This window comes from Bombus huntii, chromosome 1 (genome assembly GCF_024542735.1).
Source record: "Bombus huntii isolate Logan2020A chromosome 1, iyBomHunt1.1, whole genome shotgun sequence".
NCBI lineage: Eukaryota > Metazoa > Arthropoda > Insecta > Hymenoptera > Apidae > Bombus > Bombus huntii.
The window spans coordinates 12,272,288-12,291,390 of record NC_066238.1 but is presented as its reverse complement, the minus strand read 5'-3'; the positions used below and the strand labels follow the sequence as shown (position 1 = coordinate 12,291,390).

Genomic DNA, 19,103 nt, shown 5'->3' with positions numbered 1-19,103 from the left:
GATAGCGTTTCCCTAAAGCGCCATGCCATCGTAGCTCTTCGCTTTATGAGCAAAAGGCCTGGCCATTTAATTTCCCATGAGAAATTGCGCGTGTCCGTGCAACTTCGGGCTCGTTGGCGTCCCGTCGTGTCCGCATCACACATGCGAAACGTCCATTCATTCATAACGCTCTTCTCAAACCAGGAAGCACCTGACGCCAGTCGAAGTGGCCATTTCCCAAATGACCACGTGCTGACCATACGTCACATCGGGACGACCTTAAAGCCGCCCTCCCAATTTCAACCGACGATCCTCTTGGATGCCAGTGGCTCCTCGCTGTTCGATTTCGTTTCACGTTCCTTCCATCGATCTTCTTCCGTCTCACATTACTCGTCGTGGATCGGTAAAACGAGATCTACGTCAAGGATATTCCACGATTCGAGTGTCAGCGAATACATATCGACATTTATGACGGATGAATTTTCTCTAATATTACCTCTGCCGAATTCCATCGTGACAGAGGTGGGATTATTTAATACACGGCATCGTTTTTCTAATTCCAATTGAAGAATTCCTATTGGGAAATGGGGGTTTAATATTTCTAAAGATACGTGAAAGTTTTCTGCCTTTGAGTCTCGATCAGATCACTTTTTCAGTTGTAATCATTTCTTCTAATTCCATAAAAATTGTAGTTTAATGTTGCAGAAACGTAATTTTAAATGAGCGTGGAAATGTGAAATGTGAATTGAGTAGATGTTTATGTTAAGATAGCAAGCAAAGACTGGTTGAAACCATGCATACATAGGCTTCGATATGGTTCTTCAAAAAATGTGGTTGCGTGGCAAGAATATGTGTTGTATGTGTAAGACTTTTAAGAATGCCATCGAGTTATTTACGTCATATATAAAAATATACCTAATAAACGAAAATTGTAAAAATTTGTCATATTTAATCTCATGTTTCTACAATGTTTCTAAAATCATATGAAAAATATTTCTATTTAAATTAATCGCCTTTAAATCGTAATTAGATCGTTCAAACATATAATATCAAATACTTTAGAAACTCTGTTCAAAATTTAGAGATTCACGGGAATGAGTTGGAGATATACAATACTACTCGGTGCGAATGTAATTTCTTTGCCGAGCCATGTTCCGATTAAATCCGCGGTGACTGTCGGCGGATACCGGTTTGGCCGCATGCTTGTTCGAAAGTAACCGAGTACGAGGCTTTCGAAGAAGTAGTTCTCGTAGCTCGTTGAGAACAAAATCGGTAGAAGCAGTGATAGCGTATAGGTAGCGGACACGTCGCAGCGGGCGATCCACAGTGGACAGAATTGCGACGTGATTGCGGCTTATTAGGGATGAGTCCGACGATGTCTCGCTAGGGGAAAACAGCGATTGTCTGGCTGCCAGAGGAGCATCGTCCTCTGCTCGTGTTCTACCCAGACGAGATTCGCGAAACGGAGCACCAATTAGGGGCATCGCAACTTGGAAACTCGTTCTAACGAGACGGCTACCTGTGATGACTGTGACCTCGTTCGAGACTGCTTTTTAACCTACGAAAATGCTCGTGAGACTTCGACTTTCACGATTTCAACTTCGTGACATGTCGATTGCGTAACTGAATAACGTGGAATTTAAGTACATATATGTATAAAAATCGAGAAAATAGAGTTACTTTTAGGTTTTTTTAAATGAAAGATTAAAATTTTTCAGAGAAAAAATTGCACTGATGACAGATATTAAAATTATTCTTCGTGAAAATTTCTTAATTTATTACCTTGCTTCATCTGTGTTAAGCAGGTTTTGTAGAGTTTTGTCTGATAAAGTAAAGTAACTGGAGAATCTTCTTTGCCCGCAGTGGTCACTCGAACGAACGACTCTTTCTACGAGACTTCGTATCTTGCTCGACTGGCACCAGCGGAGGTCGTTTGGCAAGATGGTTACAGCCAGACAGTTTCGTAGATCCCTCGAAATGCGAGGCACTTTACTCCAAGGACGAAATGAAGTGCGGATGCCCTGCCATAGTTACCATATTCACCAGAGACCAGTACGGAGATGTTGTTCATGTATCCAATTTGAAGGTATTACGATAACTATTCTCTGTTCTACCATAAATTACTTCTCTAATTTTAGAGGCATTCGATAACTGCGTGGATATTATTTAGTACTGTATAATTGCGTGGTATTATTTAGTACTAACCGAAATTGCTTCCATTCGTAATTTTCTAGGTCGAAGTAAAGGCAGTACCTATAGACAAGAAGGATTTAGGAGATTCCGAGCAAGTTTCCCAATATGACCCAATGACCTTCGGTGGTCACCCACAGCCACCATTGGATGTACCGTACGAAGTCACGATAAATAACAAGACTTGCTTCTACGCGATTACAGTCATGAAAGCCTATCAAAACTATTCCTTCGAGGAGTTAAGGTTTATGTCACCGACTATAAAAAGAACAAGCGAAAGCATGCTAGTTAGACCTAATAGCGATGGGAGTTACAGCGCAACGTGGACACCGTCGTCAGTAGGATGGTATTCTCTTATGATCACAGTTGATGGATACAACATGGAAGATGTAAATATTATCCCTTTAAATTTTGTCGTATTGAATTCCATAAAATTGTTCGTGAATCATTTTGTAATATTTTTTTTTTTTTTTTTTTTGCAGAAATACAAAGTAGAAGTAAAGGAATCTCCTCGGGGTATGCAACCACCGACTCAAAACATCGTGAAGAAGCCGCAGCATCAGCCGAGTAGATTAAGAAAATTCGTGGCAAAGAATAGCGCTGGCTTAAGGATCAGAGCGCATCCGTCTCTTCAAAGCGAACAAATTGGCATCGTTTTGGTTAATGATACCATAGCCTTCATAGACGAAGTATGCAATTCTGCTTCCTTCGCGGAGTTTCAATTTCCTCGAAGGTTATACTTAGACCTTTATTAAAACGTTCTATCTCTCTGTGGCTTGTTATACTATTTCCGTAGATTCATAACGACGATGGTGTTTGGCTACGACTGAACGCGGAGACGATAAAGGAATATTGTAACAGCAGTCATCTGGAAGCTTGGTGTCTGCAATACAATCAGCACTTGGGAAAAACGTTGCTTCTTCCCGTCGAAGAGCCTAAATCAATTTTGGATCAAGTAATCAAGGAAACCATTTTACGGAAAAGACCCGAAATAGTTGACGAGTATGGGAATCAACGAGTATCTATTTGTTTATCGTTGTTCAACTTGATTTCGTAACGTAATTGTTCGTTTTAGCAAAAGGAAGACGGTAGCGTTCGTCGGTGGTAGGAATATGGTCGTCGTAAAGTGCGGTGCTTCCGGCCATAACATCAGAAGTAGGCCAGGATTAAATGCTATGCCGGTAGGAAAGCTAGCTCTTGGTAACACGGTGACCGTTCAAGAATACGTACGTCTTAATATTATTTTGTTATGCTAATATAATAAAAATTTCTTAAATATTTGACTAAACGATGTTTCCTGCAGTTTGTCAATAGCGAAGGTACTTGGGTACGCATGGACGACGAATCGATGCGGAAGTACTGCTTTCGGAAAGGTCGAGTAGCCGAGAGTGAAGCCTGGTCTCTCGCTGTCAGCAAACATGGTATAACTTACATGAAGATCGAGCAAGACTTCGTAACCGACCCAGTGGAAAAGAAACCCGTGGTAGCAGATCCGTCCGAGTTGCCCAATCAGAAAGGCTTCGAGTTCTGCGTGCCTTCTGTGAGTCATGAGGGCTTCAATTTCACCGCGCAAAATCTAACACCAGGTACAGCAGAATCTGGAGAGGGTAGTAATACAAATCCATTCGTTTTTGGTCCATACAATCAACACGATTCACCAGGTATTGCGTAAAGGCAATGCGCTTCATCGTACGTAATGTATTATATTATCTATTTTTCATTGTACACCTTAGGAGGTGATAGATTTACCTCGGAGAAAACGGATGTTTCGCCAAAGTTTTCCAAGCCACATTCTAAGGAAAGGGTGGTGAAGGAGAGGGAGAGAGAAGGGGGCGGTGGGAAATTGAGCGTCCTACAAAAGTGGTTGAGAGGCGATGACAAATATCACGGGGAGAAAAGAAGCTCACCTGGCAGGTGAGTTAAACCAAACGAAAGACCAGGCACGCGCAGTTAGATTAGTTTCGTTATATAGTTTTGGCATTTGTAGAGACTTCTCTGAATTCGTCGGAGTATCCGTGAAGGAACTGGTGAAAGCTATTGGAGAAAGTAGAGCCAACGGTAATGGACCTACGCCACCGGAGACACCGAGGAGATTATCAAGAAGTTCGTCGCCAAAGAATCCCCAAGGTGGGTCACCAAGATTTCACAGCCCGTCCTCTAGCCCGGTTCCAATACCTGGTACGTATACACTATTTACAAGACAAAACGAATCTCTGCTATACGACAAATATATTATCAGTTTACATCTACTATTCTTTTCTTTTTTTTAACTGATAATATCATTGTTAATCTCATACATTCATGCGTGTGTCTTACTTCACACTTTTGGCATCGTAACTGGTCTGAGGAGGGAAACATTTCAGAAGCTGAGAGACCCGAAACTGCTACTTGTAAGATTATGTATATCGTCTCACAGATATTTTTTATTTTATTCCGTGAAATGGATGATGATTAGATGAAACCATTAAGTTTGAATAAGTCACACCTTTCTCCGATTAATACTATTCTAGTCAATGAACAAACGACTTTAGGATATAAATATATACAGATCTTTATCTCGGATTAGTTATAACAAAATAGTAATGTTGCTCTTAGCTGGGTCCAGTCGGCAGCCAGTTGGTTCTGGTAATTGCCTCTTCCCTCCTGCTACTCATGCACCAGGTACTCGCTCCTTTCCTACTCGACATAACCCTCAATCTGTACAGTTAACAATAGCGTATAGTGTTTAATGTTGTTCGGTACATGTATTACTTCGAACACCAATTACATATTTTTATTGAAAGAAACACATAATAGCACCGTAGACTTCTCTTTTTATTGATGTACGAACATTATATGATTTAAATGCACGCATATTACAGTATGTTGATTAATATATAAGATAAAACTGACCAATTGTTGCACGTACAAGTACACTTTTACCCCTTTTCAAGATAGAGAATCGAATAATGCACATTAATAAAATACACAGAGACCCTAGTTTAGCAATAAATCATAACACGCTACATATGAATTCTACAACTAATAAAAAACTTGTCAGGTGGGAGAAGTTTGATAGGAGGGGGAGATAGTATTAGCAGCAGCCCTGTGCTGTGTGGCTCCCCCCGAAGTGTCGGTCCCTCCCCGTTAGGTAAGGATAACAACACGCGTTAATACTCTATAACTTTACACTAACATAAGTCTAGTCGCATTGAAACGATTACTTTTCGAATCATGATCGCATATAATACATTATTCAGATAAATTCATTGCTCTTTCATTCATTTCACGACAAAGTCGCACGAAGTTACATTGCACGAAGTTTTATGCGAATGTTATATCAAATCTGTTACATATTTTTATTATGTCTATAGTTTCTGAAAAGCAAGGTGAGATAACGATATCCTTGCTAGAGGAAAAACTTATTAGTTTTACATTTTTGAAAAAGCTAAAATTCTCGTCTACGAAGACTTCGTCTTTTTTTTTAAAGTTTCTGGTGGGCTGATAGACAGTATAACGTCACAGCGACGGGGATCAACACAAAGCGACACAAGTGCCTTGGTCAGTAGTTTAACAAGGGATCCTTCGCAATCTCCAAGTGCTGTTAGCACAACTGCCAATACTCGCGACCTCTCCCCAAGCCCGAGTTGTAGTTCTTTACACATGAGATCCGAGGGTAGTATAGCCAGTCCACCTGATACTCCAAAACAAGAAGGCGGAGTAAGTAAACAAACATATGTTTACTATCCATATAAAGACCACGGTACGATAAAGATTATGGATGTTTGTTTTTGTTCAAGGACTCTCAAGTAAGTCCAAAGAAAGTTTCCCAAGCGCAAACGCAAACGAGTCCTGAGAGCGCGACTACAGCTATGAAAGGTCACTTTAGTATAGGTTCTACTGGACCAAAAGAAGGAGTGAAGTTAGTCAGAAGAGATCACACTAAAGTAGTGAAAAGCAGAACGAAACGTACCATGTCTCCAACTAATATTCAACAAAGTACAAACACGAGTAGACCATTGAATTTAAGTAAAGATAAGGTGAAAGATGCCATCAGTCCATCCGTGGCCGAATGTTTGAGAGCGGTATTTGCAGCGTTCCTCTGGCACGAAGGAATCGTGCACGATGCAATGGCTTGCGCCAGTTTTCTTAAGTTTCATCCTAGTTTACCGAAGCAGGGCGCACTTGTTGTGACCAGGCAAACAGTGATACAATCGACGGATAAACAGAAGCAGGAACAGAAAGCCAGACAAAGACATTCCGTCGAAGTGATCAACGCTGGAAACTACTTGTATATACAACCGAGCACTGTAGAAGCTTTAACACGGTCTGCCGCGAATGCTAATGCAAATAGAAATAGAAAGAAGCAGAAGACAGTCATTAAAGAAGAAGTACAAGAAAGTGGAAAGTTGGATTCTTTGCCAGAATTGCAAACGGTCACGGTATTACCACCGGCACTGAAGAGCCTTGTGTTCTTGTGGGAGGAACTTAGTACCAATTGCCTTCAGACAATAGAACAACGCTCGGTATTGCCAAGTCCGATATCACAGATGCAAACAATGAAACTGGGGAAACGACCAGAAAAGCGACCACGGGAAGATAAAGTCAAGGAACGTGAAAAGAAAAGCAGTAGAAAGAAGAAAGAATGGAAACCAGTTGGCAGAGGAAATGGACCTGAAATATTAGGAGGAATAGAACGAGAAACAATGTGCGAATTATGTGGTCTGATGTTTCCTCATCCTGTGACGTATCACATGAAGATGATGCATCCCGGTTGCGGATGGCACGCAGGAGGAAAAGGCTACAACAGCGGAGGGAACTACTGCATCGGTTGGGCGGGGAATTGTGGTGAAGGTGGAATTGGTGGAAGTTCGTGGTATCTCATCTGTGATACGTGTCGCGATAAATATCTACGAGCCCGAAAACTTAAGCTCGCAAAAAAGTTTTTGACTGGAATGACGAAGAAAAAAAGTGGTTCTATCAAGATCGTATCGCCAATTAGTAGCCCTAGTGCAACTGAGACACATATAATCATGAAGAACAATGCTATGTTTCTCTTAGACTTGGCTAGCGCGTCCGGATTAAATATTCCAAAACAGGAGAGACGGCCTTCCCAGACATTGTCGTCTGTGGCAGAAAATTACAGCCCTCCGGAAGCAGCTGGACCATTCCCACCGACTGGACCGTTTCAGTGTTTGCAAGCTTTAGGGCTTCATCATTCGCAGAGTCACGATGAGAAATATTACGAGGAGACTTTAAGACGCCAAAATGGACACCAAACAGCGTATGATGGGAGCAATGTCATGGCTAATACTACGGACGGAAGGGTAAGAAATTTTCTATTTTTTTATCCAACTTTGTTTGAGGACTTGTTAACTCTTGACTGTATTTATATACTATTGTATAGCCTTTGTCGGAATGCCCTTTGAGTGACAGCGACAGTGAAGGTGGTAAAGGTCGTGGAGTATTCCACCGGTCTGTGTCGATGTCCACCGGTGCCCCTTGGAGCAGAAATTCGAACGATGGTAGAGTCGTCGTGATGCGAAAACGAAACAATAGTAGTAGTGAAATGAATACTGGTATGTGAACAGTCGAATGCTAATCACGGTTAGAGTTTAATTTTAAATTAGCAATAGTAAAAATATTTCCTTTTTTTGTTGTAGACGCCGGGTCATCTCTTCTATGCTATCCTTCTGCCGCGCTACAAAAGTTAGTACCATCGATGAATCAATCGGCAATTGTCTCGTCGAGTGAAGAAGAAGTCACGAGTAATGATAAAATAGAAATCCTCATGAGACCGGTGATGCTGTTTGTCCTACAACAACACAATTTACAACATCTACAATTTGCAATGAAGCAAGCGCTAAGACATGCTGCTTGCAGAGTTTATGCGATGCAAGCATTGAACTGGCTACTAAGGAGTGTAACACAGCCTATTTGCCTCCATGATTTATTATGGTGGTTTGTTGCGTCTCTGAGACCCACAGTACCGTCTGACATTCCAGATGCGAACGATGAAGATAACAAAACCGATAAAAAGGATGACCATGTAAGCGTACCAACGCAATAATTAAATTCTATATTATAACATTTTCGTAGTTTCTATTCCGTATACTAGAACTTTCGAGAAACTACCAAACTCATTGTGAGCTTAATTCACTAACTTCTTTCACAAGCATAAATAAACTTCTAGCCATTTTTTAGGAAATGGTCGGAGTATGTGAACACCCTCTAAGCGATCTTGTCATAGCAGGTGAATCTGTTAATCCATTACCAACCGTATTTCATACTTTGTTGCAAACTATAGCTGACTTGATGCTTTTACCACCACCTGGTATGTCTTCTATATTATCTATAGAATTGCTGTTCTCTATAAAAGATAGAAAATTTTAATGGATTCATTTTTAGGTTCTCCTTTACAACAAGCTGCTATTCGATGTTGGGGCATTAAATTCTCACCCGCGGATCACATGTTTCTTCATAGAAGTCACGTTTTTAATAACATTAGTAAAATACTTTCGAGATCCGAGGAAGAAGAAGATATTACAGTGAGCATGCATGAAAGCCATCAATCGATTCATTCTCAACAAGTTAATAGCTGCGTGGAAGTTTTGAAAGATTTAACGTGTGGTGTGGAAATAAAAGCCTCGAGTAGACAAGCTATGATCGGTAGCTTGACTGATAATTCGACAGAAACTTTCTGGGAATCTGGTGATGAAGATCGAAACAAAACTAAGACGATTACCATCATTTGTGGTGCTCATTCACTCCCTCGAATGGTGTACATACATATCGATAATTGTCGTGACTTAACGGTAAGTTAATGATTAACTTTAACTTTCTCACTATGTCTTCATATTCATTATACTTATGTTACAGCACAAAGTTTCTAGTGTTACATTTCAGTCAGGTAATAATATAGATGAAATGATCAAATTGAGAACTGAAGAAATTGAAAGCCGATCTGCCGGTTGGATTAATTGTCCAGTTATTGGTAACATCATATTATGTATTTTTAATTACCATATGAATCTTTTACTGTGAATATTATTGTCGTATTTCTTGCAGATCCACGTCACGTTATCATTAGTCTTAAACTGAAGGGTCCTGATAATTCCTTGCGAGTACGGCAAATACGAATCCTAGGCGAAATTGAAGGGGAATCTTTGAAAATTGGAAAACAGTTGAATACACAAACGATTCAACAAAGGAATTGTGAAGCAGAAACGTTAAAAGTGTTCCGCTTAATTACTTCTCAAGTACGTTAATTATACACTATTCTTGGTATAACATGTATTTTTAATATGTTTCATTTGTCAGGTATTCGGCAAGCTTATACAAGGTGAACAACCACAACAGCAAATAGATAATACGGAATGTACTAGCGATGACTTGCAAGATAGCAACGATCTTCGCGAGCACATGGTTGGAATTTTGTTCAGCAGAAATAATTTGACGCACTTACAAAAACAAGTCTGTACACATATTGTTCAAGCTATTCAAAAAGAGACTCTTCGTCTGAGAGAAGAATGGGAGGCGCTATTATGTTCTGCAACCCCTGCTAATAGTTTGTTGAGTGATAACAGTGATTTGCCTAAGGCAGCGGATACATATTGCTTTGAAATGTTATCTATGGTACTAGCTTTAAGTGGTAGTTCCGTAGGACAGTATTATCTGTCACACCAGTATGGATTGTTGAAAGATTTGTTGAGTTTGTTACATACTGGGTCAGCAAGAGTACAACGCCAAGTATGTACTTTACTCTTTCTAGGTTCCTATCTATATTTATATTTAAATTCTGATTTTTAATATTATATTTTTAATCATTTAGGTAACATCTTTGTTGAAGAGAATTTTACCAAAAATTAAGCCAGAAACATTAGCTAATGTTATCAGTGTCAAACGATTGCCACCCACAGATTTTAGTATTGTATCCGCGGCGAATAATGATTTACCGCAAACTACTGAATTTGATGAACATTCCCCAGGAATTCTCGATGTTTTTTTAAGTTGCATTGCTAAAGCACTGACTGTTCAAGTTAAAGTAAAAGGGAAAGAAAATGGAAAAGCTTTGCAAACTGCTTCATTAGCTACTAGTATTCATCCCAAAAGTCATGTTGGAGCAAGATGGTGGTTAAGAGGGTGTATGACTCGAAAATTAGCAGAAGTGATTATTCAACTTTTGAAAGATATGGCGTCGGTATGTATTAATTGATTAAAAATTGTGAGATATTTATACTTTATTAATTATATTATATATATTTTTGCAGGGAAAATTATCAGAAGCTTGGGCATCTGTAACTAAAGCAGCGATAGCAGAAAATATTCTAAATCTCACCAGATTGGATGAAAAAAGTCGTGACCCGGCAGAATGTCTCAAAACTCCAACTTTGTGGCTCGCCCTTTCTTCTTTGTGTGTGTTGGATTCTGATCATGTTGAAAGATTATCTTCTGGTCAATGGAGCGGTACCGAAGGACAACCACCACCGCCTAGAGTGAGAATATTAAATTAATTTTTAAGAGGTTCATTATACATATGCATATATCTTGATATATCCAATTAAAAAAATTTTTTATATGTTTTTTATTTAGCCAAAATGTAATAATCACGACGATGGTGAAACAACAGCAATTATCCAATGCAACGTTTGCGGAAACTTATGTGCAGAGTGTGATAAAATTTTGCATTTACATAGGAGAACACGAATGCATATAAGACAAGTTTGCAAAGAAGAAGAAGAAGCGATACGGGTAGACCTTCACGAGGGCTGTGGTCGAACAAAATTATTTTGGATTTTAGCTCTAGCCGACAGTAGAACGTTAAAAGCATTGATAGAGTTTCGTGATGGTGCACCAAGGAAACCTGTTGGAGCTACATCTGGAATGTGCAGATTTTGTGGTACTACTGGTAATACAGGGTTGCTAGCGGTAGGGAATATTTGTGCAGATCATGACTGTCAAGAGCACGGTAAAAATGCGTGCAGCAAAGTACACGTGTGTGGACATATTTGTGGAGGTGTTCGAAACGAGAATATTTGTCTACCTTGTCTACACAGATGCCTACCAGGCAGTGATCTGAAACAAGATGCTGACGACATGTGTATGATTTGCTTTACCGAAGCTTTATCTGCAGCGCCTGCGATTCAGTTACAATGTGGGCACGTATTCCATTTGCATTGCTGTAGGCATGTTTTAATGAAGAGGTGGGTGGGGCCTAGGATAACTTTCGGATTCTCTCTTTGTCCAATTTGTAAAGTTCCGATGGAACATCCTACTTTGGCGGATCAGTTGGCCAGTATAAAAGAACTTTATGAAGATGTCAGAAGAAAGGCCTTAATGCGATTAGAATACGAAGGGTTGCATAAGTATGTACAAGTTTATACTGAATATTAGATAATATTAGAAGAATATTATACTTGAATATTAAAACGTATATGGGATTACATGTCTACACGATTATTAATTGTTACAGGACCGAAGCAGCATTTGGATCAGGTGGAAAATATCACCAAGATTCTGCTGCATACGCAATGGAACGCTATGCATATTATGTCTGTTATAAATGTCAGAAGGCCTATTACGGTGGTGAAGCACGATGCGATGCACAAGTAGGCGGAGAAACGTTCGATCCCACAGAATTAGTGTGTGGAGGTTGTAGCGACGTGGCAAGGGCTCAGATGTGTCCGAAGCACGGAGCAGACTTCCTAGAGTATAAGTGTCGTTATTGTTGCTCGGTGGCAGTCTTCTTTTGCTTTGGAACTACACACTTCTGTAACCCCTGTCACGACGACTTCCAACGAGTCACCACCATTCCAAAGAACAATTTGCCTTCGTGCCCTGCAGGTAGATTTCTGCTTCTAATTTTACCCCTTAATTTTATCTGTGATATGTTTTTGAAATTACACTATACAAATTATTAATAGAAAAGGATATAAAATATAAATTTATTATACATAATGTTATTATATAATTTATGTCATATATAGATATTTTCCAATTTTTATTATTAGGACCTAAAGCAAAACAACTCGAGGGGGACGAATGTCCATTACACGTAAAACATCCACCGACTGGAGAAGAATTTGCTCTCGGCTGTGGCATTTGCCGCAACGCGCATACTTTCTAAAAATCTTCAAAATCTATGATCTGCAAAATCTATCTATTAACATATTTGATACGGGACATAGCTCTTATACGAGCTACATTCGGCACGATAAGAGTGATTCTTAAAACTTTTTTGAGTCTTATCGATGCAGTATATATTAATATGACTAAACGGATATATAGTTCGATATAACCATCCTCATAATTATGAATATGTGTATCAAAGTGCTATGTGTATATTGATTTTTAAGAATTCTTATAATGACCGCAAAAGTGGAATTGATGCAATATAATGATGCAAGAGGAATCAAACAGACAAAACTGAATTTAGCTACAATTGTAAGTGAGGATTTGGTGATGCGTGAAACTATATTTGTTAAGTATTACGTAAGTCGTTTTTATTGGTAAATATTGAGATAGAAATTACTGAAACGCATAGACGCGGAAGAAAATTTGTGCGTATATTAAACTTCCATGCAAAGCTAATAAAAAAAAAAAAAGGAAAACTTGCACACGTGCATAAGTCATACAAAGTGTAGTGATTTTTTGGTAAAGTATTCTAGCTATAAGTGTTTAAAATAATATATATATATATAAATACCTAATATAATTCTCTACGCCACCTAAGAAATATTTAATTATTATCTGCAATGATCCTAATGAATTATGTATGTAGGTAAATTATGTATGTGAAAGAAGTGTGTTATTTAAAAATGAGAATTCAATTGTGAAGAATACATAAATTAAATAAAAAAAAAAAATTGAAATTTGAATGAATAATTATTATCCGTGATATACGGAATGAACTAATTGTATGTACTACATTTGCACTATTATTCAATATAGTCATGAAATTTGCATTTATCATATTTTTCAGTTTCTTGTTTATTTTTATATTTTTTCAAACGTGTACTACAATAGATCGTGTACTATAAAACCTTTGCTGTTATTTATTTATCGGTATAACGCTTTGTATTATATGCGCTACTTGTAAGATGATAGTATCATTGTGTATATTCATATATAAATAAAACGTGTGGACGGTAATTAACATATAAAGCGGCGATTGTTATTATTTGTGCTTTGATTTAGTGCAGTTTAGATGAAAGTAATGATCGTGAAGAAAAGTATGTTTATTACTCACCTCTAATTTCAAGACGAACATAACGACTCTTATTCGAATATGGCGTCAGAACAGTTCGAGAATCAAAATCTGCGCACTTTTCGACTGCCGACTGATCGATCCAAGATGGCGATGAGCAACAGCGCCACGGTACGGCAGTTTGCCTTAAGCAGTTCGAGGTGTAACGTGTGTGTGTGCGCGCGATCCTGACGTTTTTCGCCTTGATCAGCGGTAAGTAGCCTTTATTTGCGAGTCGTGCAACAATAGTTATATAATTCCTGAACCTCGTCAGTTATGTATACTCACCCATTGAACGGCCTTTGGCGGGAAATTGCTTTCTTGGTGGGAAACGATCGGGCAACTGCTTGGTTGGAGATGATCTCCTACGCACGTTCGTGCCACCCTGCTAGCATTACTGTCAACTCGCTCTGTTTATTTTTACCACGAATTGAAGCCAATTACAAGCCGAGCGATAGCCTAATTGAACGAAATTACACAAGTTCCTCGTTTAAAAGAGAATCTTCCAGTCAAGATTTACATGAATTTAAACACACCGATCGATTCTTTACGAAAGTCTTTATAAAAAGCAACAGACAGATCAACTGTGGGCAGACAGTGTTCTTATGCGCGTAGATTGCTCTTTTGACTCACGTTCCCGGAATATTTCTTCGAAATTAGATTGTGAGGGCATAGAATTCCTGCCAAGTTGTCGTCTGCTGTGTCGATACTTAACCTCACTTTGCTCACTTAACACGATGTGCTGTCAAGTTATAGACGCTTTCGAGGCTAAGTGGTCCTTGAATTCGGATAGTCGATAATGTATAGATACGATGCCTTTCAGTTTCATCGTCTAGCGCTGGATACAATAGAACTTTACTTCGAAATTCATACTTAACGGGCATTCTCTAAATTCTACCAAAAATATTCGTATTTGTTCTTTATCGATATCATGAAAGCCATAGAATCAGTCGGTGTGTACTAAACTTTAATACGAAACACCGCGTGCTATGAATGATTAAAATCAATGTCGTAACCATAATGCCTGCGATAAGTTATTGTTTCGCACGGAGGGTACTGGAAGAGCATACTGCAAAGCATGTTTTATTTCGCATGCGACTCGACTATCGATAAAAGAATAATGGGTCGAATGGCGAGGGTTCTGGTCTCTGCAGTTTGAACGTGCTCATGCTTTAATACGTTATGACACGATCTGACGCGTTCGTAACGAATCAGCCGGTCGTCAGGACTACCGGCTGAGTAAGATTGCGACCGTGGCATTCCAATGGGAAATACTCTTTGCGGGAGTCGTTTAGATTCACGTGAAACTGGTTTTAAACACGTGCGTACCACGCGGTCTAATGCATTTCACGCATCTCACGCATTCGAGCACGCGCCTGTCGCTCATAGTGAATCGTTCTACGCACACAATCATTTGAGAAAGTACACTTTGTCAGCGACAATGAATGACTCGTTCTCGTCTGTTTCCGTTTTCTCTGGAAATGGCATTACTTGCGCCGGTGAGCCAGTTGGAGATCAACCTCCGTGGCAGGTTATTTTATAGCATTTCATTGCTTTTCTTTCATGTGATATATATATACATATGTATTTATTATATCATATTCAGTATGTTTCGATATTTTTTCTTCTGTATAACTCAGGTATGTATAGTTCATTCAGTTTCACATTGGTTATTACGTCTTTTACGATCGAATGAAAGTGCTGTTGCGAAGAGTATCGCGTTTACATTCGCGTTCAATTAATCCGATGACCCATGTTTAGTGAAATCCGAATACTACTAGTCAATGCCTAGCGCAACAGTAATTTCTATGATTACTACGCTGCTTGGGGCCCCATCGTGATTGAAGAAATAACATCACCGGTACCCCGGAAAACCAGTTTCAGCGAGAGATCACCGTGTCCCGTTATTTTTACTGAATCGTATGCATTGCGTCAGTGCCATATGTCGCAGCCGATATCTGCACTATGTGTCCAAAGGTTTACATATACTTTCTACGATTTTCACCGAAATCGGCCTTAAATTCGGACATTACCAAACACGGCTGTTATGTCTTTTAACTTTTTTGACGTATTCATTCAGATTAAGTATTACTAATTTTTTTACCAGCTATTATTGGTATTTATCGAACATTTTCTTTCCTTAATTTCTTTACGATGAAATACTTGCATGAATAAACTAGAAAAACATGTGTATATTTATTATATATGCTACAAATGATGTCTATTTTTTTTCTTATTGTCTTTAAAGTTTTGCACTTCTTCCGGCTACATTATAAATTACTCATTATTATTCTATTTTAAATGTTTATGTAATAAATGAAGGCAGAAGCAAGCGTGTTTAGTTATTCCCTAATTAACTAAATTACCAAATTCATACGTTTCATAAACCACGTTGCCTTCGTCGCCATTTCTTAGATCAAATTCTAGCACTCTAAAATTAGTCTACCGCAATTCTACACAAGAATATTCTCTTTCCACATCACGTTTCACATGCACATCACATATATCGTCCTTACCTTCAAGATTAAAGTCCATTGTAATTAAACACTTCCTATACTCCTCCAAGTCACTAACGGCTTAGATCTATGAGCTTGCGTGTTTGTCTAACCGCACTATGCATATATTCTGCTCCATTCGATCTGATAGACAAACATTTTCCCCATCGTATAATTTTCATTTCTAATTAGAAACTTCCGTGACTCGAATTATCGCGATTGGATCCACCGTGAAATTCTCTATTAGACTGACAATCTGGAAGCTTCGTCTTTATCATTGATTTAATCGTATATTTCGATGCCAATTAACGATGCTTTTTTCTGCAAGTTTTATTTCTCCACAGAACGGCACATATTTGTAACTTCAAAAGCGTGGTTGGGGTCTTTCGGAATTTTCACCGTGAACGTGCTTTCTTCCCTTTATCTTCTGCTTGTCGCGTTAGAAAGTTGAAAACGCTACTAATGCGTCTGTAGACACTTCCAGTGCATTAATTGGACGCATGTCGCTCACAGCGATGAATGGCTCGAGATAAACGAGTGATTATAAGAAAAAGTAGTACAAGTGACGAAGTATATGGTTTGTGGAAAATATAGATAAAATGGATCAAATATTAAGGCACGTTATTATTTTAGTATTTAGTCGTGAAAGCTTGTGGAAATTTATACTAAAATCTTTCTATTATTTTTCAAATGATTCATTGGTATATACTGATGAAGAATCGAAAAAATTATTGCAGAAATATAATTAATTATCGTTAAAAAAATCAAGTAATGTTTTATCACTGAGAAATAAATGAGATACATGTCTAGATCTAACGGTGGATTTTAGCTGAAATAAGTTGATCCATGAATTAAAACAAAATCTGGTATCTGTATGGTATGGTATGTCTGGAATCTCTGATAATATTGCAGTATTTCTTATTGCATATATATTATTATATATTAATGAGTATGATATCTTTGGAAAAGCATTTGAGAAATTACAATAGTCAAATAAAAACAATTCAAGTTTAAAGAAATACAGTTCGAAGTTAGAATTATTATCAATAATCTTTCGACCACGAAGTCCTCGACCTATGGTATCCTCGAGAAGAAACACAACATTTCAGAATATTTCTATTTTAGAAACAAAGTGAGAATAGAAAAAATAGGCAGTTTCAGAGGCCGAATTTCAATGAGAAACGAGTTCGGCAAAATGACTTTCGATCGCGAATTAATTCCGTCCTCGGTCCGCTCACGGTTAACGGATTTGGTAGGAAGGTTATATCGGTAGACTATACGAGGACTCGATTGAAGTCGTATCACTCGTCAGGATCGCAGACGTGTATTTAAATCTTGAGTTTCATCGCATTCAGACTGTGACAGCGCACGGTATATTGTAATTGCGTTAAAGGTGCGTCAACGCGTGCGCTCTCATTACTGAGATTAACGATGTTTTAATTGCACTGGGAGGTATTTAAGGTTGCGTCCGCCAGTCTGGTCTCTTTCCGATGAGCTTAATTGCTCTTTTCTGCCTCACGCTCTCTCATCTTCTATTCTGTTGATCTTCACGTGTATGCAAGATTCTGACTTTCAGAGAAACTAGGCGACGTATGCACGTGGAAAATCGTTGAAAAAGCAGACGAGCGTGATGATCGATAATCTACAACGAGCATGCGGATAATTAGCTTAGCTTCGAAGAGGAATAAAAAATATCCTACAAGCGTAGAATTTGATAAGAGATCCGATAACGATATGTGTTCTCTCAAACGTAAAAAATTCGCGACACTCGAATGCCAGCACGGATCTGCGCAACTCTCGGATTTTTATATTTGCTACCATCTCGAACCGGTTGCGTCCGACACAACGATCGTGACCCGCGAGCTGTGTCCCCGAGCATCGGTGGCCAAGACATCGCGAGCCAAGATCAAGGCCGTATATGCCGGTCGCGGTGAAACTCTCCGGCGATTCGCGGGGCGAGCGTAAAATTCGCGTGGACACGGGCCGAAGCGGTTACGAGCGTGTGCACGCCGTGTATCCGCTAGACAGACAGAGAGAGAAAGCGCGCAGATTCGCTCACGCGTGCACACAGGTGCGTGGAACCAAGGTGAATGCGCCTTGAACGCCGCTGAGCACCTTCAGTCGTATCTTCTTCCTCTTCACATCAACACTGCAGACGGTGTATCGCCGGCTCTGCGCGCTCGCGTGCCGTGTTTCCGAGACGTCGTTGCTCGTTTCACGAATCACCCTTTGATCAGGCCAGCCACCGAGAACGCTCCTGTTTACCAAACCTGTCGAGCAACCAAAAGTGGGATCGGAGAGGAAAAGAGACGTATGGCGAACTGCTTCACAAAACCGTGATTCAGCTTCGATCGTTCTTCGTTTTATATTTAGAGGGATCGACGTTTTTGTAATACACGGAATGCTCGCGTGACTCGAAGATTCTCAGCAAGCGCGAGGCAAACGGACACAGAAACGATAAAGGTTCAATGTGTGAATCGTCGACCGTATGACTTTATCGAGATCATACGATACGAAGTATTCGATCGAGTTCGATACGAGTGAGCTTTAGACAGCAGTGTCGATGAAAATGTTCGCGAAACGTCGTGTATTCCTGTGAGACGAGTATCTCGGGTCGTTAGAAGTTTCATGACGACCAGAGAAGTATGTAGTTCGTAACTGACCTAGCTTGATGAATATCGAGTGACGAGTTGATTCGTTGAGGCGCTGACGAATGTCGGCTCTTGACTCGCATTAGCGTATCCTTTCGCTCGCTGTTAATTAAAAGCGTCGTTAGCCCTTTGCCACCAACTAACTACACGAACTTCCCTGTAAACGTGTCTCGAAAATGATGATTGATAAAGCTTTCGAACGGTGAAGTCTGCTAGTGTTTTTGCATTGCAAATTGAAAACGAGAATCGAAGAGTGGACAGAAACTGTTTGAATACCTTTTCCCTCGTATGGTGTTTCATTAGTCTATGAAGCAGCAATTTTTTCATTAGAAGTGATAGTGGATGCTGTTTATTAGTGTTACGGTTTGAGAACAAGATTTTCGAAATAGAAACACTTGGTCAGCGACGAGATATGGGAGAGAAGCTCTACCATGGTCGTCGTGGCTTCGTCGGCGATTACTGTGGTTGAGGATTTTTCCAAAGACACCTTGGGAAGGTACAATATGGTCATATATTTCATATGACATGCCTTAACTAAATTCTGTAAACTTAAACAGTATTCAA

The 19,103-nt window shown here is 39.4% G+C and overlaps 2 protein-coding genes across 10 annotated transcripts in view; both read left to right on the top strand.

Annotated features, from left to right (window-relative positions):
* Positions 1-13,311, top strand: part of LOC126863494 (E3 ubiquitin-protein ligase MYCBP2) — a 261,502-nt gene extending 248,191 nt beyond the window's left edge. Inside the window, exons 31-55 of one of the 9 annotated variants that reach the window (XM_050613767.1) lie at positions 1,843-2,065; positions 2,214-2,558; positions 2,652-2,858; positions 2,966-3,171; positions 3,245-3,395; positions 3,473-3,755; positions 3,903-4,083; positions 4,142-4,347; positions 4,533-4,559; positions 4,765-4,830; positions 5,210-5,299; positions 5,639-5,868; positions 5,949-7,475; positions 7,556-7,727; positions 7,812-8,197; positions 8,353-8,482; positions 8,557-8,963; positions 9,028-9,142; positions 9,217-9,407; positions 9,469-9,897; positions 9,980-10,348; positions 10,419-10,643; positions 10,741-11,513; positions 11,621-11,991; positions 12,159-13,311. In XM_050613767.1, the coding sequence (XP_050469724.1) occupies positions 1,843-2,065; positions 2,214-2,558; positions 2,652-2,858; positions 2,966-3,171; positions 3,245-3,395; positions 3,473-3,755; positions 3,903-4,083; positions 4,142-4,347; positions 4,533-4,559; positions 4,765-4,830; positions 5,210-5,299; positions 5,639-5,868; positions 5,949-7,475; positions 7,556-7,727; positions 7,812-8,197; positions 8,353-8,482; positions 8,557-8,963; positions 9,028-9,142; positions 9,217-9,407; positions 9,469-9,897; positions 9,980-10,348; positions 10,419-10,643; positions 10,741-11,513; positions 11,621-11,991; positions 12,159-12,274 (7,426 nt within the window). In that variant the 3' untranslated portion in view covers positions 12,275-13,311. Of the gene's footprint in view, positions 1-1,842; positions 2,066-2,213; positions 2,559-2,651; positions 2,859-2,965; positions 3,172-3,244; positions 3,396-3,472; positions 3,831-3,902; positions 4,084-4,141; positions 4,348-4,532; positions 4,560-4,764; positions 4,831-5,209; positions 5,300-5,638; positions 5,869-5,948; positions 7,476-7,555; positions 7,728-7,811; positions 8,198-8,352; positions 8,483-8,556; positions 8,964-9,027; positions 9,143-9,216; positions 9,408-9,468; positions 9,898-9,979; positions 10,349-10,418; positions 10,644-10,740; positions 11,514-11,620; positions 11,992-12,158 lie in introns of all 9 variants that reach the window. The other 8 variants (XM_050613740.1, XM_050613748.1, XM_050613777.1 and 5 more) reach the window with 8 other exon arrangements.
* A 178-nt stretch (positions 13,312-13,489) lies between these two features.
* LOC126863548 (WD repeat-containing protein 47) overlaps positions 13,490-19,103 on the top strand; it is a 78,214-nt gene continuing 72,600 nt past the window's right edge. The window contains exon 1 of the mRNA XM_050613829.1: positions 13,490-13,606. The gene's annotated coding sequence lies outside the window, so the exon portion shown is untranslated. The remainder of the gene's footprint in view (positions 13,607-19,103) is intronic.